Source organism: Mixophyes fleayi, chromosome 1 (assembly GCF_038048845.1).
Source record: "Mixophyes fleayi isolate aMixFle1 chromosome 1, aMixFle1.hap1, whole genome shotgun sequence".
Classification (NCBI taxonomy): domain Eukaryota; kingdom Metazoa; phylum Chordata; class Amphibia; order Anura; family Limnodynastidae; genus Mixophyes; species Mixophyes fleayi.
The window spans coordinates 154720960-154742113 of NC_134402.1; the positions used below are offsets into that span (position 1 = coordinate 154720960).

Here is a 21154-nt window from a genome sequence, read left to right on the forward strand (position 1 = left end):
ATTGGCGAGGAATGGCAATTCCACACTAATAGAGACGTTAATTAAAGACTTCTCTAATCATGTGATAAAAGCTATTTATTGCTGCAGGGGGCTTTTCCCATTCATTTTAATTTTATTCAATGGGCTAATTCATTTCAGTGCATGTAGATACAATACATGTAGTGCAGATGCTAAAAACACCATTGAAAAGAATGGCAAAATCTCACACATTTTTAGCAATGCTGATGAATTCACCTATTTTAAATCAGTGAAATTCACTGCAAATTGAATGAATTTAAAATGTGACAGTTGGGACAAAGAGTCCCTGTTTTTTTGGGAGAAATTGATGATTTCTAGTGATTCTGATCAATTTAAAAAAGGTTGGAAAAACCTTAGTAGGTTTCTTACTAATACTAATAATCATATCAACTGGTCTTTGCTTAATAATGGGGGCATGCTCCTTGGGGGCATTGATAACAGTAAATGAAACTAGGGGGTATATTTACTAAACTGCGGGTTTGAAAAAGTGTAGATGTTGCCTATGGCAGCCAATCAGATTCTAGCTATCATTTATTTAGTGCATTCTACAAAATGACAGCTAGAATCTGATTGGTTGCTATAGGCAACATCTCCACCTTTTTTAAACTTGCAGTTTAGTAAATATACTTCCAGGTCTCTTCATAACAATTACCTATGCAATATTTCCTTCAATAGTTTTTGGGGGTATTTTGCATACTGGTGCTGGGTTGTCAACATAGCATAACCCCCTTGAAAATCACCACTGCTACTGTTACTTTTCATTCACTCTCGAGGAGACCATCAGATTTCAGCTCTGTTTTCTGAAAGTTCACTGTGAAAAACAAATAGGTAAAATAGCATAAACCTTGAACTGTGTCTTTGGTCGTATTTCAACTTCTTATGGGAAGTTGAAAGAAGAGTAAACAGCAGTCAGAATGCAGCGCAATACTACTAGTGACTGAAGAATACATCAGAGTCCTAAACCCTTCTATGTCCCAGTCTTTTCTAAGGGGTTCTCACTGAGCGCTTTATCCTATTTTATTGTATTGATATTCATTCCAATCAAAAGCTGCATGGTTGTGTCTATGTTGTTGACAACTTCAAGATATCCATTCAGCAACAGGCAGGGGCGGCCCTGGATTTTTTCTTGGGGGGGAAGGGGGGTGCGATTTAGAGCAGCTCCCCCATTTTCTCTGTGCAGCTGTGTATATATATATACATGTCCCTGTCGGCAGAGACCAGGCTGAGGATGCTGCCCGGCGGCTTTGATTGTGGTTCTTTTTTCTTCTTTTAATTCAAATCAATATTTATTCATTTAAAAAACAACCCCCCCCCCCCCCACAACATAGCAACCTTTAATTACATCAGTGTTTTGGGCCCAGTAATGCAATGGTCAAAATTAGAGGCCCCTAAAGCAAGTATGGGATCAAGGCTTCACTCATGTGGGTATTTGGTTGGGAGGTGCTTTCCATCTTGTAATCCTGTCTACCTAATCATGACCAAGGACAGTCCTATTATATTGTCTGCTCTGCAGAGAAAGCTGGATATGCACAACCAGAGCTACTACATGGATCCCTGTTCCACCAGCAAATTAATTAACTCTTTCAACCATGAGCCTGTCAGGAAGAGGCAGAGGCACAATCAGAGCGGCCGGGCAGGATCTCTGTCTGCCTCTCAGCCGACAGGGCCAATAATATAGTGTGCGGCTGCAGCCCCCCCTACCGATCCGCCACTGGCTACAGGTGCACTACAGGATCAAGTCAGTCTCATTCGCCAATTTACTCATTTGCACTTAAAATTACACTAATGTGATATCCTGTCTCCTAATTTACACTAAAATAAGTATTTTTCCATAAAGACAGAAGATCAGCTAAGATTTATGAAACTAGTACTCTTTACAAAAAATATATTTTGATTTGTATCTACTGAATAAGAATAGGACAAATGCACGTATTTCCGATATTACGGTAAGAAATCTCTGCTCATTGTTCTGCACATCTCTATGGCACGCATAGAACATATAGGTAATGTCCATGCATTGTTCCAAAGACACATTGCTCTGAATTGTATCTCCCCCTTAGATTGCTGTTCTTATAAACAGTGACTATGAATATATATATATTAGTCTGAACATCTACTTTCAGAAATGTTCTCTTATCATTCTCATGTCCAAAAAGATAGGATCAGAAATTCTTGCATGTTTTAAAATACCATTTTTTTTTATATCTCTTAACAGTTTGTTGCTTACACTCCCTGAAGCTTTGTCTGTTTCAATGTACAGATTTACATTTCTCCTTAAAGTCACCCAAGGACTATCCAAGTTAAGTAGACAAGGACTAGAGATTCTGTAATGAAATGATATAGCTTGAAAGTTAACCTCTTAAGGTTAAATGTAAGAGGTGCTTTTTATGCAATTAATTAACCAGATTAATGATTAAAGACACAATACTCAAATATTCAGCAAATTTTTTATTATAACTTTACATTTCATTTAGTACACGAAACATAAGAAACGTAAGTATAGTATTCATATAATGCTTAAATAATATGCACATAGTTGAAGACACTGTCACCCTGCAAATATACAGATTTCTGGAGGCAAGGAAAGCATTGTTTTTTTCTTTAAAAAAAAATAATATAGATCTGGCTTAATGTGTGTACAAAACTAACAGGTTGTTCATTTGCCTTGCATGTTTATTCATTGATGTTTGTCAGTTTGCATGATCATAAAAAAAAGTATCAAGAGTCATCATGCTATGTAAATCTATATGAAAAAAAAAATATTTATTTTAACAGTATAGTGAGAGTGTCTCTGCTGGATAAATATACAGTATATATAAATTCCATGTACAATACTGAAATCATTTTGCTGTACTGTACCAGTGGTAAAGGAACCTCTAGTATTTGATAGTAAGAAGGGTAGGATACCTGAGACCAATCAATGCTTATGACTACATTTAACAGAACATTTGTGTGACATTACCAGAGCTTGTGATGTTCCTGAAGTGCTAATCCATTAGTGATTCTAATAAAAGGAAGTATGTGATTACACAATCATAATAAATCACAAAACAATATCTGTTAAATAACCTGAGGCCAAACTGAGTTTTTCCTATTGGTTTGGGTCTATTGATAGTAGTATTGTTGAGCATAGGGATCATATACTTGGTTTCTGTAATGATATTCATCCTCATATCTTGCATAATTGTCACCTTTTACTCTTCTAGGGTCAACTTCATTTTCATGGTCATAATAACCATTTTCATAATGGTATCCATTATTCTCTGGCTCATATGCAGCCGCAGTGCTTGCAACACCTCCATTGCTACCTTCTTCAGTAGCTAAGTTATCATAGTCACTGTTCTTAGGGATTCCAGTGGGCGCACCAGTATTGTCCTCAAGTTGCCTGGTGGCAGATTCAATGGTACCAGCTTGTGTAGGCTGCACTTCAGTGCTGCTCTCACTGGCCGTGCTTGTCTGTTCTCCACTCTCAGTGCTTGTTTCATTCTGGCTTGCAGTGCTATCTTCAACCTAATCACATAGTAACAGTAAAATATATATATAAGTTGATGATTATTTAATATAGTTTATTTAAAGTAACACTTATAAAATCAATGAACCACATATACCCAATGCATTAGAATATGTCTTGTTCTCCATCACCATTTCTGTTGGGTGGCCTATTTAACAACAACTGAAATCCTTCTTCTGCTATTGCATTCTCAGGATGTTAATAGCAGAAGAAAATCAACTGCTTAATTATTTAAATAAATAAATAAATAAATAATTAAATATTTTTATCTATTTTCTTATTAATGCCCAAGTCTGGTCTTTCAGTTACACTACACATGCGTGATCCGGCTAGCCATGCATATGCCTTCAGACAGACTGGCCTGGCGAAATGATAAGTTTACTCTTACCACTGCTCAGTTGTCTCGGCAAGATTTTATTGATAAATTATGGCATTTGGTGATTCTGTATTGCCATGAATTGATTAATAGATCCGCATGAGTCTATTTTTGCATGCTTGTAGCAAAGTTTATGGGTCTGCTCATAGTTTAGTGCATCAAAATATTGGCAACTGTGCTGAAAAAGAGATTGGCACAGAGCCTATATGCAAAATTAAGATTTTATTTTTGGGCCAAGATATTTAACTGCTTTAAAGAATAGAAATGGTGTTCAGGGATTTGTTCCACCTTTAAAGGTTGACACAATGCTTTTCTCCTGGAAAAAAACCTGATTTTTACATACCTATGGAGTTTTGCAGAGATCAGGCATTGGCCTATATTTTCAACTTATGTGCAAACCAGACAGACTTTGTAAGGGAATGTGAACAAATGTACACATGTAATACAGACTTCTCATGACTGATTTAAAATTTGAAAGAAGATCACATAGTACTTTAGGGGAAAAATGGAAAGGGGAAAGGGCATTCTCCAAAGGTGATAATAGCAGGACTTGGAGACTGCATTTTTACTTTTCCAACTTGCCCATTATCCTTTCAATCCTTTCCACCAAAACAATTCCACTAATGGTCAAATAGATTGTTTGATTGGGGCGCTTCCCAAAATACTATTTCTTAATCACTGTAAAGGAGAAACAATTTGTGTAAAGAAAATGCACTGTGTCAACATTTTTGCAGTACTGTAAATGACCTGTATGCACACTTAAATAACTTTAGAGACTCACTTTCAAAATATTTTTGATTTTTAATTAATACTCTTTTTGTTGTTAAGCAGCAATTTAAAATAATGACAGGAGACACTTCTTATATATTTTGTAAACAAGTACAAATACAGATTCCACAAAAATTTAAATTTTAGTTTTCAATTCTGTCAATTGTGGGAGAGGAAGCACTGTAGAGAGCCAGTTTCTCAGTCCCAGAACTACTTTGTAAATAGCTGAGGGGTGTGCCAGGAGTAGTTGCAGAATATTCCGAAAATAACTATTAAGCATTATTGCAAAATAATTTTATTGGAAGATGCATAGACTGTGAAAACCTGATAGCTAAGTTTCTCTAAACAGTGTAGGAGAAAAGAAAAGTTGCAGGGAAATTGTGTGCAATTTATGCTCAAAAAAGCAGAATGTAAAATTAGCGCATATATATATCAATATATATATATATATATATATATATATATATATATAAAAATATACATATATATATGTTTGCTCCTGAGGAACTCTTGCCGTGATCAAGACGAAACCCGTCAAGCCTTGCTGTAGATCAGCTGTGTTCCTTGAACTATATGTGAGTTCAGTGCTTATTTTTTTATTAAAATTTTATATTGCATATTACATTGTACACTCTTCTACTTTATTATACCGCCGTTGGAGGGGTGTTTCTCCATTGGAATACGGCTGTCTTCAAGGATACATTTCCTGATTATTATCTTTGAAATCATCTGAGCTTCCGCTATCTGGTACGCATATGATATATCCCTCACACTTGGATGTGGTGACTGGGGTTCCCGGTTAGAATATCTGCGCTCGGGTTACTATTGGATAAGACATCCCTTTAATTTGCTGTGGTATTCCCAGCCTGACGTGGTGCATTATCGTTTGCATTACAATATCACGCTATGTTTGCCTTTTCCACATTTTTCTATTGTTTCTGAGTTGAGACCCAGAGTTACAGCTCTCGCAGAAGATCCACTCGATTCCAAGACCTTACATCCTTATTTGACGGTACGCATATATATGCATTTTGTCCACTAATACCCTGGTATTACACTATGAGGCGCCTTGCCTGTGCTTTGTTTCAGATACATATATATATATATATATATATATATATATATATATATATATATATATATATCTTAATATCCGTGCAGGGCTCAGCATATATTTATATATATTTATATATATGTCAATATATATATATATCAATATTTATATATCAATATATATATATATCAATTTATATATATATATATAAATATATATGTCAATATATATATATATATATATATATACACACATATATATACCAATATATATATATACATAAAAGTATATTTCTTAATAGCCGTGCAGGTCTCAGCCAGTAGCATATGCAACCAGGTTCGATTTACGCCAGGCACACATCACAGACACTTAAGTCCCACTTGAGCGATGTTTATATTGATTTGTTTAATTTGCAACAAACACATTCACTATTTGGCATCAATAAAACTTTAAAAAAAAACCACTCTAATACAGCAAAAACAACTCCATGTCTAGTGTATGAAAAAAAAATGTTGCTTAAACATTCACACATAAGCATAGTCTATTTCAGAGCATTGAAGATTGCATCGATCAGCGCCAGCAGTGCAATAGCAAACAGTCAATCACAAGGGGTGTGCTAGTGCCCATGACTGTCATCAACATTATCAATCGCTATTTACACCTGCCTCTTATCCCCCACAAACAATACAGTTTTCTCAAGCGTATATGTTTCTTTTTCCCAATTTACATCCATTTGCAGTTGCTCAAACATGCCCTTACTGTACTGGGCCTACATTAGAACATCCTCATCGCACCTCATGCCCATTGTCCTGTGTGTCCCTTTCCCACAAAGCTCTGATAGCCTTTATGTACCTTCCAAACACATATGCAAAAGAGTCTGGTGCATGGAATGTAAGATACAATACGGAAGAGAAAATATGATGAGTTGTGGTGATCCCTGCTGCCTGGCAGCCTGTGACATTGTACTTTCACACCATTGTTCAAACAGCCTGGGGCTATACTCTTTAAAATAGGGGCAACAAAATGACCGTCCGCATTTGTCCTAATGATGGCACTTAATATGGTAACATGAGACGATTGTGGGCCTTATGTAGAGTTGAATGCATTTTACATAAAAAAAATGCAGATGTTAAATGTGTCCAGAAGCCCCTGCAGTTATGGGGGTATGCTCAGCTTCACATCTTAAGATGCTTGTGGCTCAGCATTCTACATAAAGTACGTATGTTGGAGGAAGATAGGTTTAAAGCAGTATGCGGTAGAGAGACGCCAGTCATCATCATCAACCTGATGATGATGACTGTCGTGTTAATGTTTTTAAAATGAATAAATGCAATGTAGTTCTTTGATACATTTTGTCACCAGCCGAGTCTGGTGACTTTTTTTGTCAGGACCCCGTGCTGTCCACCCCCCCACCCCCAAAAATTAACGCTACCAGCCTAGGCTATGAGCACTAGTGCTGATAGCAATTTTGGGTGGTTGGGGGGCACACATTTAAAAAAAAAAATATTTATCATCATCATCAGAATGTACCTTGCACCAAGGGTCAAGCAACTACAACAGATACGCCTCTTTACAAGCATATCTGTGGCTGTCTCAAGCTCTATATAGGTAGCAAGTATGTCTTTACTGTACTTGCCCTATGCTTGCCTGTCCCTTCCCTCCCCATTCCGCCATTTAAAGTGTATAGGGTAGTAAATAGGGCAGCACGGTGGCGTAGTGGTTAGCACTTCTGCCTTACAGCACTGGGGTCATTCGTTCAATACCCGACCATGGCCTTATCTGTGAGTAGTTTGTATGTTCTCCCCATGCTTGCGTGGGTTTCCTCCAGGTGCTCCGGTTTCCTCCCACACTCCAAAAAAACATACTGGTAGGTTAATTGGCTGCTAACAAAATTGACCTTAGTCTCTCTGTTTGTCTGTCTGTCTGTGTGTGTTTGTTAGGGAATTTAGACTGTAAGCCCGAATGGGGCAGGGACTGATGTGAGTGAGTTCTCTGTACAGCGCTGTGGAATTAGTGGTGCTATATAAATAAATGGTGATGATGATGATGAAATATAAGATACGCCATGAGTCTGCACAGTTTTAACCCAACTCTATATGAGCCCCTGTGTATCTTATCTACAGGATATTAATTTTTAATGACTCACCTCTGGAGCTGATGTTCCTTCATTCTCCTCCTCTGTACCTTCGGAATCAGCCTCTTCCTCAGCCCCCTTCCCTTCTGTTTCCTCTGCTCCTGTCTCCTCCGATGCAGCATTCTTTCCATTTTTACCAACATCCACTGAATCCTCCTGCTGTATTCAGATATATTCAGTTATTTAATACCAAGATACTAATGAAAATACTGACCTAACAACAATAAAATAAATAAAAAATTGCTATAGTACAAACATCCGAACTTTATCCTTTCCTGATAACTTCAACTTAATTTCCAGCAACTGTAGGTGTATAGAAAAAGTATAGTTCTGTGGTTCTCAGCATGTTAGTAATAGTACCATGAACACTCCAGGTGTTGTGAAACTACAAGTCCCAGTATACCCTTCCAGCTCTCTGCTGGCTATTGGCCAGCAGAACATGCTGGAGCTTGGGGTTTCACAACACCTGGAGAACCAGAGGTTGACCAGGCCTGGACTATTCCTTACATCTGCCTGCACGATTATGCCTGTTGTGGCTACTTTGTGTATTCCGCCAGCCTTTTGCATCATAATCTGATCCTCATTCGGCAGCCTACTCCTGACTGCACACAACTAAATGCCAGTGGTGGCAGATTTTCTGAAAGGCTTCTCCTGTAAGTACGGGTAAATATTATAGACTAGTATTGAAATCCATCAGCTTATATATATATGCACAGGGTTCAAGGAACATCACACTTTGTTAAAGCTTATCTTATATATGGTAAATAGGGAGCGACAGTAAGAGAGGAGCTCACTGATCCTGAAATATCATAGAAAATGTTCAATGACATTCACTTTGTTTGAATTGCCATTATTGTGGACTTTGCTACTTACATTTGCTAAGCTGCATCCGTTGTGTTAAGAGTTTAACAAGTCTAATATACACCATCATACTATCATAACACATAGGGCTAAAAAACAACACTGCGGGTTTGAAAAAGTGGAGATGTCGCCTATAGCAACCAATCAGATTCTAGTTATCATTTATTTAGTACATTCTGCAAAACGACAGCTAAAATCTGATTGGTTGCTATAGGAAACATCTCTATTTTTGCAAACTTAGACTTAAATGAGATATTCTAAGGAAAATGGGAGGGCTACATGCAGACAGGCTGTTGTTTCTAAAATGCTGTTTGTAGCAATGGGACAAATATATTGTAAACTTGTGATCATTTAGATTTTATTGTAATTATTGCTGGATCACCTGTCTGGTCTTACAACACAATTTTGCAGTAAGTACATACAGGTAAATATATCATGCTGGACTTGCATCTGTCTTAACCCGTGCCAGTGTCATGTGGACTCCGCAGAGCCCTGAGAGTGTATTGCTACTCTTTTGTTGTGTTTGAGGTTAACCTCTTTTGTGGTATAGAGGCAAGAAATACATTTCTGGAAAAAGAGACTTATGAGTCATGAAGCCACATTATTTAAAAACAGGATAGAAGATTGTACATTACATTTTATTGCACTGTGAACGTAGAATTTTTATAAAGCTAAAAATTTACTTTTATTCTGTAAATATTTTTCCAAATGCAATGGGGGGAAGGATGGTCGTTTTACAGCCACATGGCCTAACACAGCTTAAGATGTCTTGTTTTGCTTCAGTTATACTTTTTTTCCACCCAGTGTACAATCAGGTTCACATCCCAACGTTCTGTTAAATTTTAGTCTGTCCACTCAGTTACTTATTTTCCATGTGTACTGCTATTGCCACGAGCACAGGGTGCAAAATTAAAAAACCAGGTCAAAACCCTCAATTCTTTACCACTTGGACTTCACTGCTATTTAAATTTAGCTTTCCCGTTTATAGCACTTCTGGGTATAGACCCTCACTTATGCATTTTTGGACTTTGAAAAGTATAGACACTGAGAGCTATATTTACTAAACTGCGTTTTTGAAAAGTGGAGATGTTGCCTATAGCAACCAATCAGATTATAGCTGTCATTTTGTAGAATGTACTAAATAAATGATATCTGAAATCTGATTGGTTGCTACAGGCAACATCTCCACTTTTTCAAACTTGTAGTTTAATAAATTTACCCCTGAGACTTAATTTCAAAATGTGAAATTTATATATGTTAAAATGTTACATATATTGTTTTACTAGTGTAGCTCACTAACAGCTTATTATTCTGTAATCTTGTGTTTTAAGATACCTAAGTACAATTATTGGCTCATTTGAGTGTTCTGGTAGGTTGTCAGGACATAATATGGCAGCTGGCTCTTTATTGTTGTAGGTAGAAACATTATGAGCCTGATTCATCAAGCCACGTATTGTGAACGCAACCCGCATCTAGTATTAGACGCACGTATTTAGGATTTGCGCACTCCCAAATTCATCAAGGCACGGATCTCAAGATGAGTGCTCTTTTGAAAACTAGGGCAGGTCTGCTGTGCTCTACTAAACAAAACACTGCAGGATAAGACCAATACCTATGTGGATCATAAATTTGCAATATAATCACCTGTTAATAATACAGGCATTAATGATAAAACAGTTAAAAAATGTTTTTAAAAAATGTCCCCCACATGAAATACATTTATTAGGATGTTGTTAATGTCTACTGAGCATAAAATACATTTTTACAGTTGCTCCTGATTGCAAACACATGTTATAGCATGCATACGAGACTGTCATCACTACTGATCAGGTCTTAGACTAGCCCTGTATCTGGAGCAAGAGATACGGCAGAAAAACAAGTAACTTTGAGACCCTCAAAGTTTGATTTGGACGTGGCTGCATGCGCTTGAGTTTAGCCCGCCCACTATACACTGGCAAATCCCCCCTTCTCTGCCCATTGCACCCTCCAAAATCGTAGGCTGTAGTAAGTGTCCATTGTGTTCGTGGACACAGTGGACAGGGCTGCGTTCACGGACGGATTTCTTGGTTCTGGCATGCGCAGAGCAATTTTGTGTACAATACATTCAATTCGGCAGATACGTGCCTTGATGAATCAGGCCCTATGTTGGCAGATAAAGATCAACTGTACCACCTAGTTTGCCCAATTAACTTATCAATGCTGTAGTCTATCATAAACTCTTGGTTTGTGTACTCTATTTTATGTTGCTCCAAGCATCTATTTTTTTTTAGCAATACCTACTGTCATGCTTGCTGTATAGCTTCTAGAGAAACTTTGGCAAGCCCTTAGACTTCAGCAGTGGCAGGTCTTACACCGACAGTTCTTGCATCCGCGTAAAGTAGCACACAAGAAAAGTAAAATGCAACAATATAACATGTTTCCTTAAATGCATTTTTTACGTAATACTGTCTCTAAAGATAACTTTGTAACTGCTAGTTTGTGCTTCAGCATTCGTGCTGATGGTTGATTGCTTTTGAAACAGTAAAAGGTCTTCAGCGCAATGATCTAATTGATTACGATACCTCATCGGAGCTATCTTCTTCTGAAGAATCACTGCCCTAAAAATAAAATAAAACAATACAGACTTAGATTATTTTTACCTGTATCAATTTATAATCCATGTACTAAGTACTGTATATATTCAGTAGTAAAATGTACAGATCCAAAGTCGTGTAAATTGGTAAAGATACCCCTCAAAAGTGCAAGTTTCTCTTATGTGAATAAGCAAAATTCATAAGTGTATGTCACTCATTTAAAAATTTCCATACCTTGACAGAACATCAAATTTTAAGTTTTAATTGTATAGTCTACATAAAAGGAGGGGGCTTTCCATTTAACATTAATGATCTGAAAACATTAGGGCTCATTACTGATATAATTGCAGGTCTAAATGGTGGCATGTGCAGGGGGGTTTGGAGGTGCAAAAGATTGCACCACCTCTAGGAAGAATTGGGAGGGAAAAGCAACTCCTTGATGAGTTCCCCGCCACAAGTAAAAGTTGTACTTTTACATGTAATAAAAGCTTTCAAACATACAAAAGTGATACATGTAATCAAAACAGTCCAGATATCCCCTCACTCCTATAGTTAATTGAATGTTGGGAACTGTACTCATATTCTTACCTTTTTTCCCGATAAACTGAGCAGCAGAGCATAGAAGTCTGTAATGAGCCTTTGTGAGAATCTATTGCAATACCAGCTATAGATGACAGATGGCAGTGCACTGTCACACTGTCACATTCTTTTTCACTTACTGCAACAAGCACTTTGCTAAAAATCAAGTCAGTTTGGACTTGAGATCTCACCTGTATGCAGTCTTTATAAGGCCCTCACGCCTATCAGTCATTGCATAAGCAAAGTTGGAATTTTGTTTCTCAGCTGGTGCTGGGTTGGGTACGAAAGGTTGACATTCAGAATATTGACACATTTGAAAGGCCAACATTCAGAATATCAACATGTTCATTAGGTCGACAGGGTTAAATTATTGACATTGTGAATGTCGACAGGTTATAAAGTTGACAGTCACAAAGCAGTGGGAACATAATTGGCATAGAAGTACTCATATAGGGGGTGATGTAAGATCATTTCCCCTCTGTAGTAGCACAGAGTGAACGTAGGTTAGTTGGGTGACTTATTCTGTGAGGATGAGGGTTTAATAAAGAATGATGAAAACACATTTGTATAGGTACTCACTCTGGCATGAGTTATGTATTTAGGTGGTGCCTGGAATTGCACTCGTCTGAAAAAGTAGTTGCCATATCTATTCCTTAGTACCTGTAAAGCGGTAAATAAAAATACCATAAGAACAAGGTTAGCCAAGTGCACATACTGTCCCTTACTGTCATCATAAACATTGCCCCTCAGACTTGATGATGCAAATGACGTCACCAGGTCTCCCATTTCCTTGTAATACCATGTCTCCATATATTTTCTGGCTGACATGTATGAAAAGTAGACAAGTATGACTAATCTTGCCCACAGCATGCACATATGTGTGACTATAGCAAACAAGCAAGAGAGGTGCATTTATGTACCTGCCTTTCACATATGACCACCAGTATGTAGTGTGGCACATGGCATTGTACTAAACATCCTGTAGTCTGTATCATTTTGACTAACATTTTTGTGTATGTAGAAATAGAAAAGACAGATAGAATATTAAGGTCATCTCACAAAACCCCACATTAGCTTTGAGAAAGTGCTCTGAGAAGCACGAAACGCGTCAGCGGGGTTTGTGTGTTTTATACATGGATATAAGTGTGCCTTCGATTCTAATATTCAAGTGTTTTTATTGAAGTGGCGAATCATCTTTAACTATTCAAATTCACTCTGGGGCATTATACTACTCAGCTGGTCCATAAGAAGCCTTTATTATCACTGGCTCCAATAACCTGTACTATGACCTGAGAGCGCTCTCTAGCCGGAATTGAGACAACATTATTACCGGATCTGTGTTGTACAGCGGAGTCCGTGCTTTAGAGACCGGCTAACCTCAGAAGGAATGATATCATCCGAAAAAACGGATCATCTGCTTTATTGACAGATCATAGAAATAAGGTGATTGAGATCTATCTCGCCACACACACTATTTGATTCTGAAGGAGGCCGTATCCATGAGGTACTTTACACATTATCCATAGAACAGTGTGTATTTTATTAAGCATATACTGAATACTTTGGATGTTCCGGATTTATGACTGATTATTCTATATCTGGATGTGCTTTTTTCTGTGTACACCAACTTTTTTCTACAGCCGCGGTTGTGTCCCTTTTTATATGTGTGTTTTTATATGTGTGTTTTTAATATAGTGATCTATATTAGGTATACCCCAATATAGGGTTTATTTGATAGATCCAGGAGCACTATTTTAAGTCCGATTGATTGTGGATATTGACAAGTATATTAAATGCAGTGTTAATTTTACCTGGCAACTTGTCAATTGAATCATTTTGCTTGACAGGAGATCCTCCGCAAACTGTGGTGTTTATTTAGCCAACATTGATTTGCTTTCTAGCAGCGCGACCTTCATTTATTGTTGTTTGTGTTACCTATTACTATTAGTGGGATTGAGCTGCCCACTGTTGGTCTGCAGCAGCGAGAAAGTTTGCCTATTCTTAGGTTTCTCCATCTTCTATCTCCCTCCAATTTATTACGGTGTAACCCCTAATTTTTCTCCAGTGTGCGCCCTAACCCTTATTGGGATTATCTAACATTTTTGTGTATGTAGAAATAGAAAAGACAGATAGAATACAGACTGTGGAGAGAAGGGATATGCGTCTAACTACATTTCAAGTTGTAGTTTAAGTAGTTGAAGCTGGAGTCTGGTGACTGGGCCATCTATAAGAAAGTTCAACTGAAGGTCTCATCTATCAGCAAACCATATAGTTTCAAAATGTCACATGCCTATAAAATAAGCACCATCGCGTTTTTACTGAGCCATGTATTCATTGTAATGATGGTCAATTTTCCTCCTTCTCCCAAAGTACAGGAGGTGTGTGTGGTGCTCCTCTATAATTATGTAATTGTAGTTGTATGCTGCCAAAACATATATAGATGGTGATCCCACACATTCATACACTTGCAGCATTCTTTTCAGATGATTAAAAATAACAGTTTGTCTACTCACAGCTAAAGCCAGCCAAGAATGCTCCGTAACTTCCAATTGCTCTTTATAGCTGTCTGCTAGTTGTGTTTATTTTTAATATAACAAATCTATAAATGTGTGATGGATTCACTTCCAACATCTTTTATGCATTGATAGTAAATTTACCGCCTTCTGAATCACTAGATGGCGCTATGCTGTTTATTGTCTACACCTAATATGCATTAATTTTATTTTATGTTTTTTTTCTTTCTTTTTTTTATTTGTCTGTCCCCTCCATAACAGTTCTAGATAAATATTATGTTATGCCATCAGCTTCCAACTGTTGCTTACAGTTATCTTCCTAGTTAACAACATTCATTTAATTCATACTTGCCAACTTTGGCAAATTGGCTTCCGCGAGATCAGGAGGAGGTGGGCGTGTGGGGGCGGGGTTTGGCAATTTGCGTCATTTGGTCACACCCCTAAACTGTCATAACAATTTCTAGCCTATTACAGCAGCGGGGTACAATGATGTATGACTCGCATCCTAAGTCTCCTGGACATTCCGAAAGAGTAGACAACTATGATTTAATATTAACTTGCCTCATACAAAATAAACCGCCCTTGACAATTAGCTTCTTAAACATTTATATAATCTAGAATAAGAATGGAGAGGGGCGACAGGAAAAGGGGGGGGGGGGATTTTTTTGAGATAGGAGGAAAGGTAAGTAGAAAGAATATAGCTTAGTGTAGGGTACAATCGAGCTATTAAGAGGATTTGGGTAATAAAGTAAATATGCATACGCACCCCTTTTTCTTCAGAGTCATCCCCTTTCCACTTCCTCTGGAAACGATTTATCTTACAAAAAAACAGTTAATACATGTGAACCAGTGTTGAATATACAATTATACAATGTATATTACTTTATCTACAGTAAATAACAGGATTATGTTATGCAAGTGGATATCAAGGTAAAAATATTGCTTTAGGTAAAAAGATAAATAAAACATTTAATGCATGTTAACCAACTCTGCCTTCTTCCAAGAAAACCTTTTTTTACTATGAAATTGTTGTAAATTCCCTCTTCTACTCCCTCACATAGGTCACCAGTTTTCTTCAAAACCTGTGTATACTAACCATGTGTGCCTGCACTGAAGTCAGTGATTATCATGCTGTGTGGAGTATGTGATACGTTCACAATTATTACTATATTTATCTGTAATGTGCCACAAAGTGTCTGCAGTAACGTACAAAGGGGAATGAACAGAGTACACATTTACAAAGTGACACAATGTGTAAACATATTATACAATGAACAGAAACCTACCAATTAGCAACACATATAGTATTCCAGAACAGCTACTGACTAGACAGTGAGCAGAATTGTTAAATAGTACCTGCATAAAGTAAGCCTGTGCCCAGGAGCATTGGCTCGAGGAACAGGATTTGGGAAAGGGGCATAAAGATGCTGAGCACCAGGCTAAAGGTGCAGTGGTAGAAAGGAAACCATGAGGAAAGAGGACCCTGCTTGTGAAAGGTTACCTCCCAGAGGGAAGGGATAGACACAAATAGGGTGACACTGAGTGCGGAAGTAGAGTTCTTAGGAGAAGGGATGGTGGGATTGAATGAAGAAATTATATTTTATCATGTTTGGAGACTAGTGAAAGTCTAATAGGGCTTGGGAGTGCATTCCACAGGTGGGGAGCAGCACCGGAGAAGTCTTGAAGGCAGGAGTGCAAAGAGGTAATCAATGTGGTAATGAGGTAGTAGTCATTAGCAGAGCAAAAGGGTTTGGAGGGAGTTTAGGTAGAAAAAGTTTGGAGATATAAAGGGCAGAGAAGTAGCTGAGGTGTTTGTAGGTGAGTGTGCGCAGTTTGAGCTGGATACTGTAGGAATCAGTGAGCCAGTATAGGCAGAGAGGCGCAGCTAAGTTAGAGCAGAGAGACAGAGGAAAATAAATCAAGCATCAGCGTTGAGAACAGGATGAAGAAGGCAGAGGTGGGAAATTGTTAGGCCAGAGAGGAGGAGGTTACAGTAATCTATGCAAGAGATAACAAGGGAGTAAATGAGATTTTTGGTTGCTAAGGAAGTCTGGATCCTGGAAATGTTACAAAGCAGCAGAATTGGGATAGTAATTGAATATGTGAAGTGAAGGGAAGGGAAGAGTAAGGGATAACATCCAAACTGCGGATTTAGAGAAAGGAATTTTAATCTCATCAAATTTATGTTGGTTTACCATACATGCAATATTCCAGATTTACTTCTTAAAGACTGAGATGGAAGGAGGATTTAAATGCTTTCCATTTTTGTCAATGAGCTCTTTAAATGCTGTGGGAAGCTAGGTTATGCCTTTACACACTAACATCTTGGGGAGGTTGAGAGAGTAGGAAGCACCAGGGATCTTTTGGTATCTGTTGTTATAGCTTCAAATTGATAACGGAGTGTACCCTGTCCCAGAAAGGAATTATCCGGCGGCATATTCACCAGATATGAAACATTGTTCCCCTGTGACCACATTTATGCCAGCAATTGGACCTAGCTGTAAGAAACATTTTGGACACAATTTCCATTTTAGACAGAAAGGGACATCCAAGATGAAATGGCCAAAAGACAATTGGAGACACAAGCAAAGTCAGGAGAGGAGATGTAAATTTGGGTATCATCAGGGTACAGTTGATATTGAATCACCAAATGAGGAGGTAGAGAGGGAGAAGAGTAGGGGGCCAAGAACAGACCATTGGGGGACCACTACAGGAAGGTGATAAGGAGAGCTTAGGTAAGGTAGGAAGTAAACCAGGAGTGGACAGGGTCATGGATACTCGACTACTGCAACCTTCTCCTCACTGGCCTCCCCCTCTCTCATCTCGCCCCCCTCCGCTCTGTACTGAATGCGGCTGCTCGACTCATCTTTCTCTCACGCCGCTCCTCCTCTGCTTCCCCTCTCTGCCTTGCCCTACACTGGCTCCCCATTCCCTACAGAATCCTCTTCAAACTCCTTACCACCACTTACAAGGCTCTCTCCCAGTCTACTGCCCCCTACATCTCCGACCTCCTCACCATTCACACTCCTGCCCGATCCCTGCGCTCTGCCACTGACCGTCGCCTCTCCACTCTCATTACCACTTCCCACTCCAGAATCCAAGACTTCTCCTGAGCTGCCCCCCTACACTGGAATGACCTCCCTCGCTCCATCCGTCTCGCTCCCAAGCTGTGCTCCTTCAAACAAGCACTTAAAACTCACCTGTTCCTTAAAGCCTACCAATCATCCACCTAACCCCTCACCTACTCTGCTCGATCTTCCCTCTCTCCCCTGGTATCACCGCTCCCTCTTGTGTCTGTTTCGTCCACCCTCCCTTAGGATGTAAGCTCGTTTGAGAAGGGCACTTCTTCCCTCGTGTCTCCACACCTGTTCTTCTGCTCCGTCCTTACTCCATTTGTCTGTCCCGGAGTTTCTGAAGCACTGGTACTTTGTGTTTACTGTTCTGTACTGTTTAACCCTGTATGGTTTACTGTTTGTACTATGTACGGCGCTGCAGACACCTTGTGGCGCCTAACAAATAAATGATAATAATAATAATAATAATAATGGATACCCATAGAGTGCATGATTTGCAAAAGGAGAGAATAGTCCACTGTATCGAAGGCAGCAAAAAGGTTGAGAAGGAAAAGTAGGGAGATGTGACCCTAAGATCTGGCAGTAGGAAGCACATTGGTTACCTGGGTGAGAGTAGTTCCTGTGGAGTGTAGCAAGTGAAAGCTGGTTTCTAGTAGGTCAAGGAGGGAGTGAGAGGAGGAAAGTAGTGAGGCAGCTGTAAAAACCCACACATGAATCTTGGAAGCAAAGTGATGTAGGGAAATAGGCTGGTTATTAGAAAGATAGGCTGGGTCAAGAGAGTTTTTCTTTTAGTTAGGGGCCAGACAAGAGCATGTTTGAAGGAGGAAGGAAAAGTACCAGAGGAGGTGGGCAATGTGGTAGCAGGCCTCAAGAGAGAGGAAAGTGAGGAGGTGAAAGGGTAGAGGAGGCAGGTGGAGGAGGGTGAGGTGGAGAGAGGGGCATGGCCTTTGTATTCAGAGGAGGCTAAGGTGAGTAAGCCAGAGGGGGAGGTGGGCAGTGGAGAGAAGATACAACGGCACAGACTTCATCCCTGGAAGTGGGAGGTAAGGGGGGACAAGGTTGGGTTAGACTGGAGTAGAGTATGGGGTTAGAGGAGCCTGATGGGAGGTGATGTTGTGACACAAGATGGAATTTGAAGTGGAGGAAAAATAGTGTGAGTGCAAGATATCCTCCAGAGGCGCTTAGAGGTTGGGAACCTTTCCGCAGATAGTGGGTTGATTTGGAATGCCATGTTTGAGGTGGGGTCTGTAGAAGGCTGAGGCTTACCGCCAGGGCAGCAGAGTCAAGGCTAGAATTTAGGGTGAACTTGTAGAGGAAGACTGCTTGATCAAGGCAAGAAAGGGTGGTAATGGGGTAGAGAAGCGAGTCCAGAGAGGAAGAAAATATTGCATGGTCAGTGGGGTCAAAGTTGCGCTTGGTGAGGGTAGCTTTAGGATTGGGAGTAAGAGAGAGGGGTGAAAAGATTCTAAAGGAGAGGAGATGGTGGTCACAAAGATGCAACCGGGAGTTATTAAAGACGGAGGTAGCACAGAGTTGGGAAAAGACCAGATCAAGGGAGTGCCCACTGCTGTGGATTGGAGAAGTGGTCCATTGAGAAAGAATGAAGGAGGGTGAGGGGTCAAATAATGTAATGTTTTTACTGATGAGAGGAAATTTATCATATATGTTCTGCGATTTGTTGTTTGTAGTAAAAATCTGATGAATCAAAGCAACAAATTCATTTGCTCACAAATGTTCAAGTAAATAGAAACCCTTTCTCATAAATTCAAAGAGTACAACCATCACTGTCAGCCTCCAAAACAGCCCTACTATGGTCTGAATTATACTAGACCCTGAAATAACCTAAAATATGTAGTATTTGGAAGCTTCAAGTGTTTACCTAGTTAAAACAGACAACTAGTTGAAAAATCAAAAACTGTGGTAGGTGTAAAAGGGAGTAGTGAAGTTTGTTCCTCCTACAGAAGTGAATGATACAGGAAATGATACTCTGTTGGCTTTTTGATGGGTGGTGTTCATGGCTCCATCTAGGAGGACAGGCCCCCTGATCACCAGTATTACACAAATATATACCACTTACAAACTTATATAGTATAGAAATTATTGTGCCACAAAATAACTTAAAGAAAAAGCAAGAATTATTATCTCAAAGAAGGCAAAATAATAAAAAAAATATTAAATTGTGCTACGAATGAGATAAAAGCTAACCCAAAAAATGGCAATAGGATTTTCCTAAGATCGGGTTATGTAGGTAAACTAACACATAAAAGGTATAAACTAGGCTTTATTTTGCTTTCAGTTTAGGATATACTGCTTCTAAATGTGTCCCCATTCGATGTTGCGGCCATTATGTTGGCCAATATTAATTCCTCACTGCTGCATACCTCAGGGATATCACTTGTTAATAGTGAATAGATGAGATGTATGTATTCATCAGGCAGGTTTGTGTGTGCATGCAGTCTTGCACGCAAAAAGATGTTTGCATTTTCACCCCTTGTAGTGCAAAATGATTTATTCAGTTTCAAATACTGAAATAGTAACATTTCACCAGCAATATTACAAAGTAGTTAGTACTCACATATAATGCACTGCTCAAACCCAAAAGAAAGATGAATGTGAGTGCTGTTTTCATTTTCCTGTCATTAAAAAAACAAAAATAACATATTAAGACATGTTGAAGAAGATCTTGATTTTGTCTAAAATAGAGCGAAACTGTTCCAATTTTTTTTATGAACTTTGGAACAGGTCATTTTACAGAGTTGCAAACTGCATTGATTCCATCTTCGAGCTCAGTATTTGCTTAACTGTTCCAGAGAAACTCATTAACACTTGTAAATTTGCTTTGCATTGAATAAATAGAGCTGGGACGACTATGGTCAATTAATTCTGTGGTGTGTTAGGTGGGGTAGGATTGAGAAAATTTATGGCCAAATTCTGTTGGTGAAATGTGCAAATTTCATTGCCAAATGAGGACTGAGGTGAGTATTTTCTTGAACAGTAGAACCTTTCGCTCATCTCTATATATAAAGAATATGGGCCTGATTCATGTTCGGACGTACTCCCATTTGCGTAGGGTATCTTGTGTGAAATAGCCCTGTGTATGCTCAGAATTCATGTCTGAACACAAAGCACGGTTGCTAAGTGATTAGCACTTCTTCCTTACAGCACTGGGGTCATGAGTTCAATTCCCGACCATGACCTTGTCTGTGTGGAGTTTGTATGTTCTCCCTGTGTTTGCGTGGGTTTCCTCCGGGTGCTCCGGTTTCTTCCCACATTCCAAAAACATACTTGTAGGTTAATTGGCTGCTAACAAATTGACCCTAGTCTGTCTGTCTGTGTGTGTGTGTTAGGGAATTTAGACTGTAAGCCCCAATGAGGCAGGGACTGATGTGAGTGAGTTCTCTGTGCAGCGCTGCATAATTAGTGGCGCTATATAAATAAGTGGTAATAATAATAATGATACGACTGCCTGCGCCTTGAGTGGCGGAAGGGAAGGGACGGACTAATCTAGGTCATATACGGTAAGGGAGTTCCAAGGGTGTACTGATGCAGATGTAGCTGATACAAGTCATGTGTTTCTCTTAGTACACTTGGTTTTAGCTGTATCAACTGTACCAGCTACAGAGCAGGTAGGGCCATCTTTTCCATTGGGCACGATGGGCAGCTGCCCGGGGGCCCCACGGGCAAGGGGGCCCC

At 39.1% G+C, this 21154-nt stretch overlaps 1 protein-coding gene across 1 annotated transcript; it reads right to left on the bottom strand.

Moving 5' to 3' along the window:
• Positions 1 to 2553: 2553 nt before the first annotated feature.
• On the bottom strand, positions 2554 to 20090 carry IBSP (integrin binding sialoprotein). Its single transcript, XM_075189540.1, has 6 exons — positions 20037 to 20090; positions 15154 to 15204; positions 12454 to 12534; positions 11284 to 11319; positions 7874 to 8020; positions 2554 to 3528 (listed from the first exon to the last, which is right to left on the bottom strand). The coding sequence occupies exons 1-6, from the start codon at positions 20088 to 20090 to the stop codon at positions 3124 to 3126; spliced, it is 774 nt and encodes a 257-aa protein (XP_075045641.1). The 3' UTR covers positions 2554 to 3123.
• Positions 20091 to 21154: the final 1064 nt, after the last annotated feature.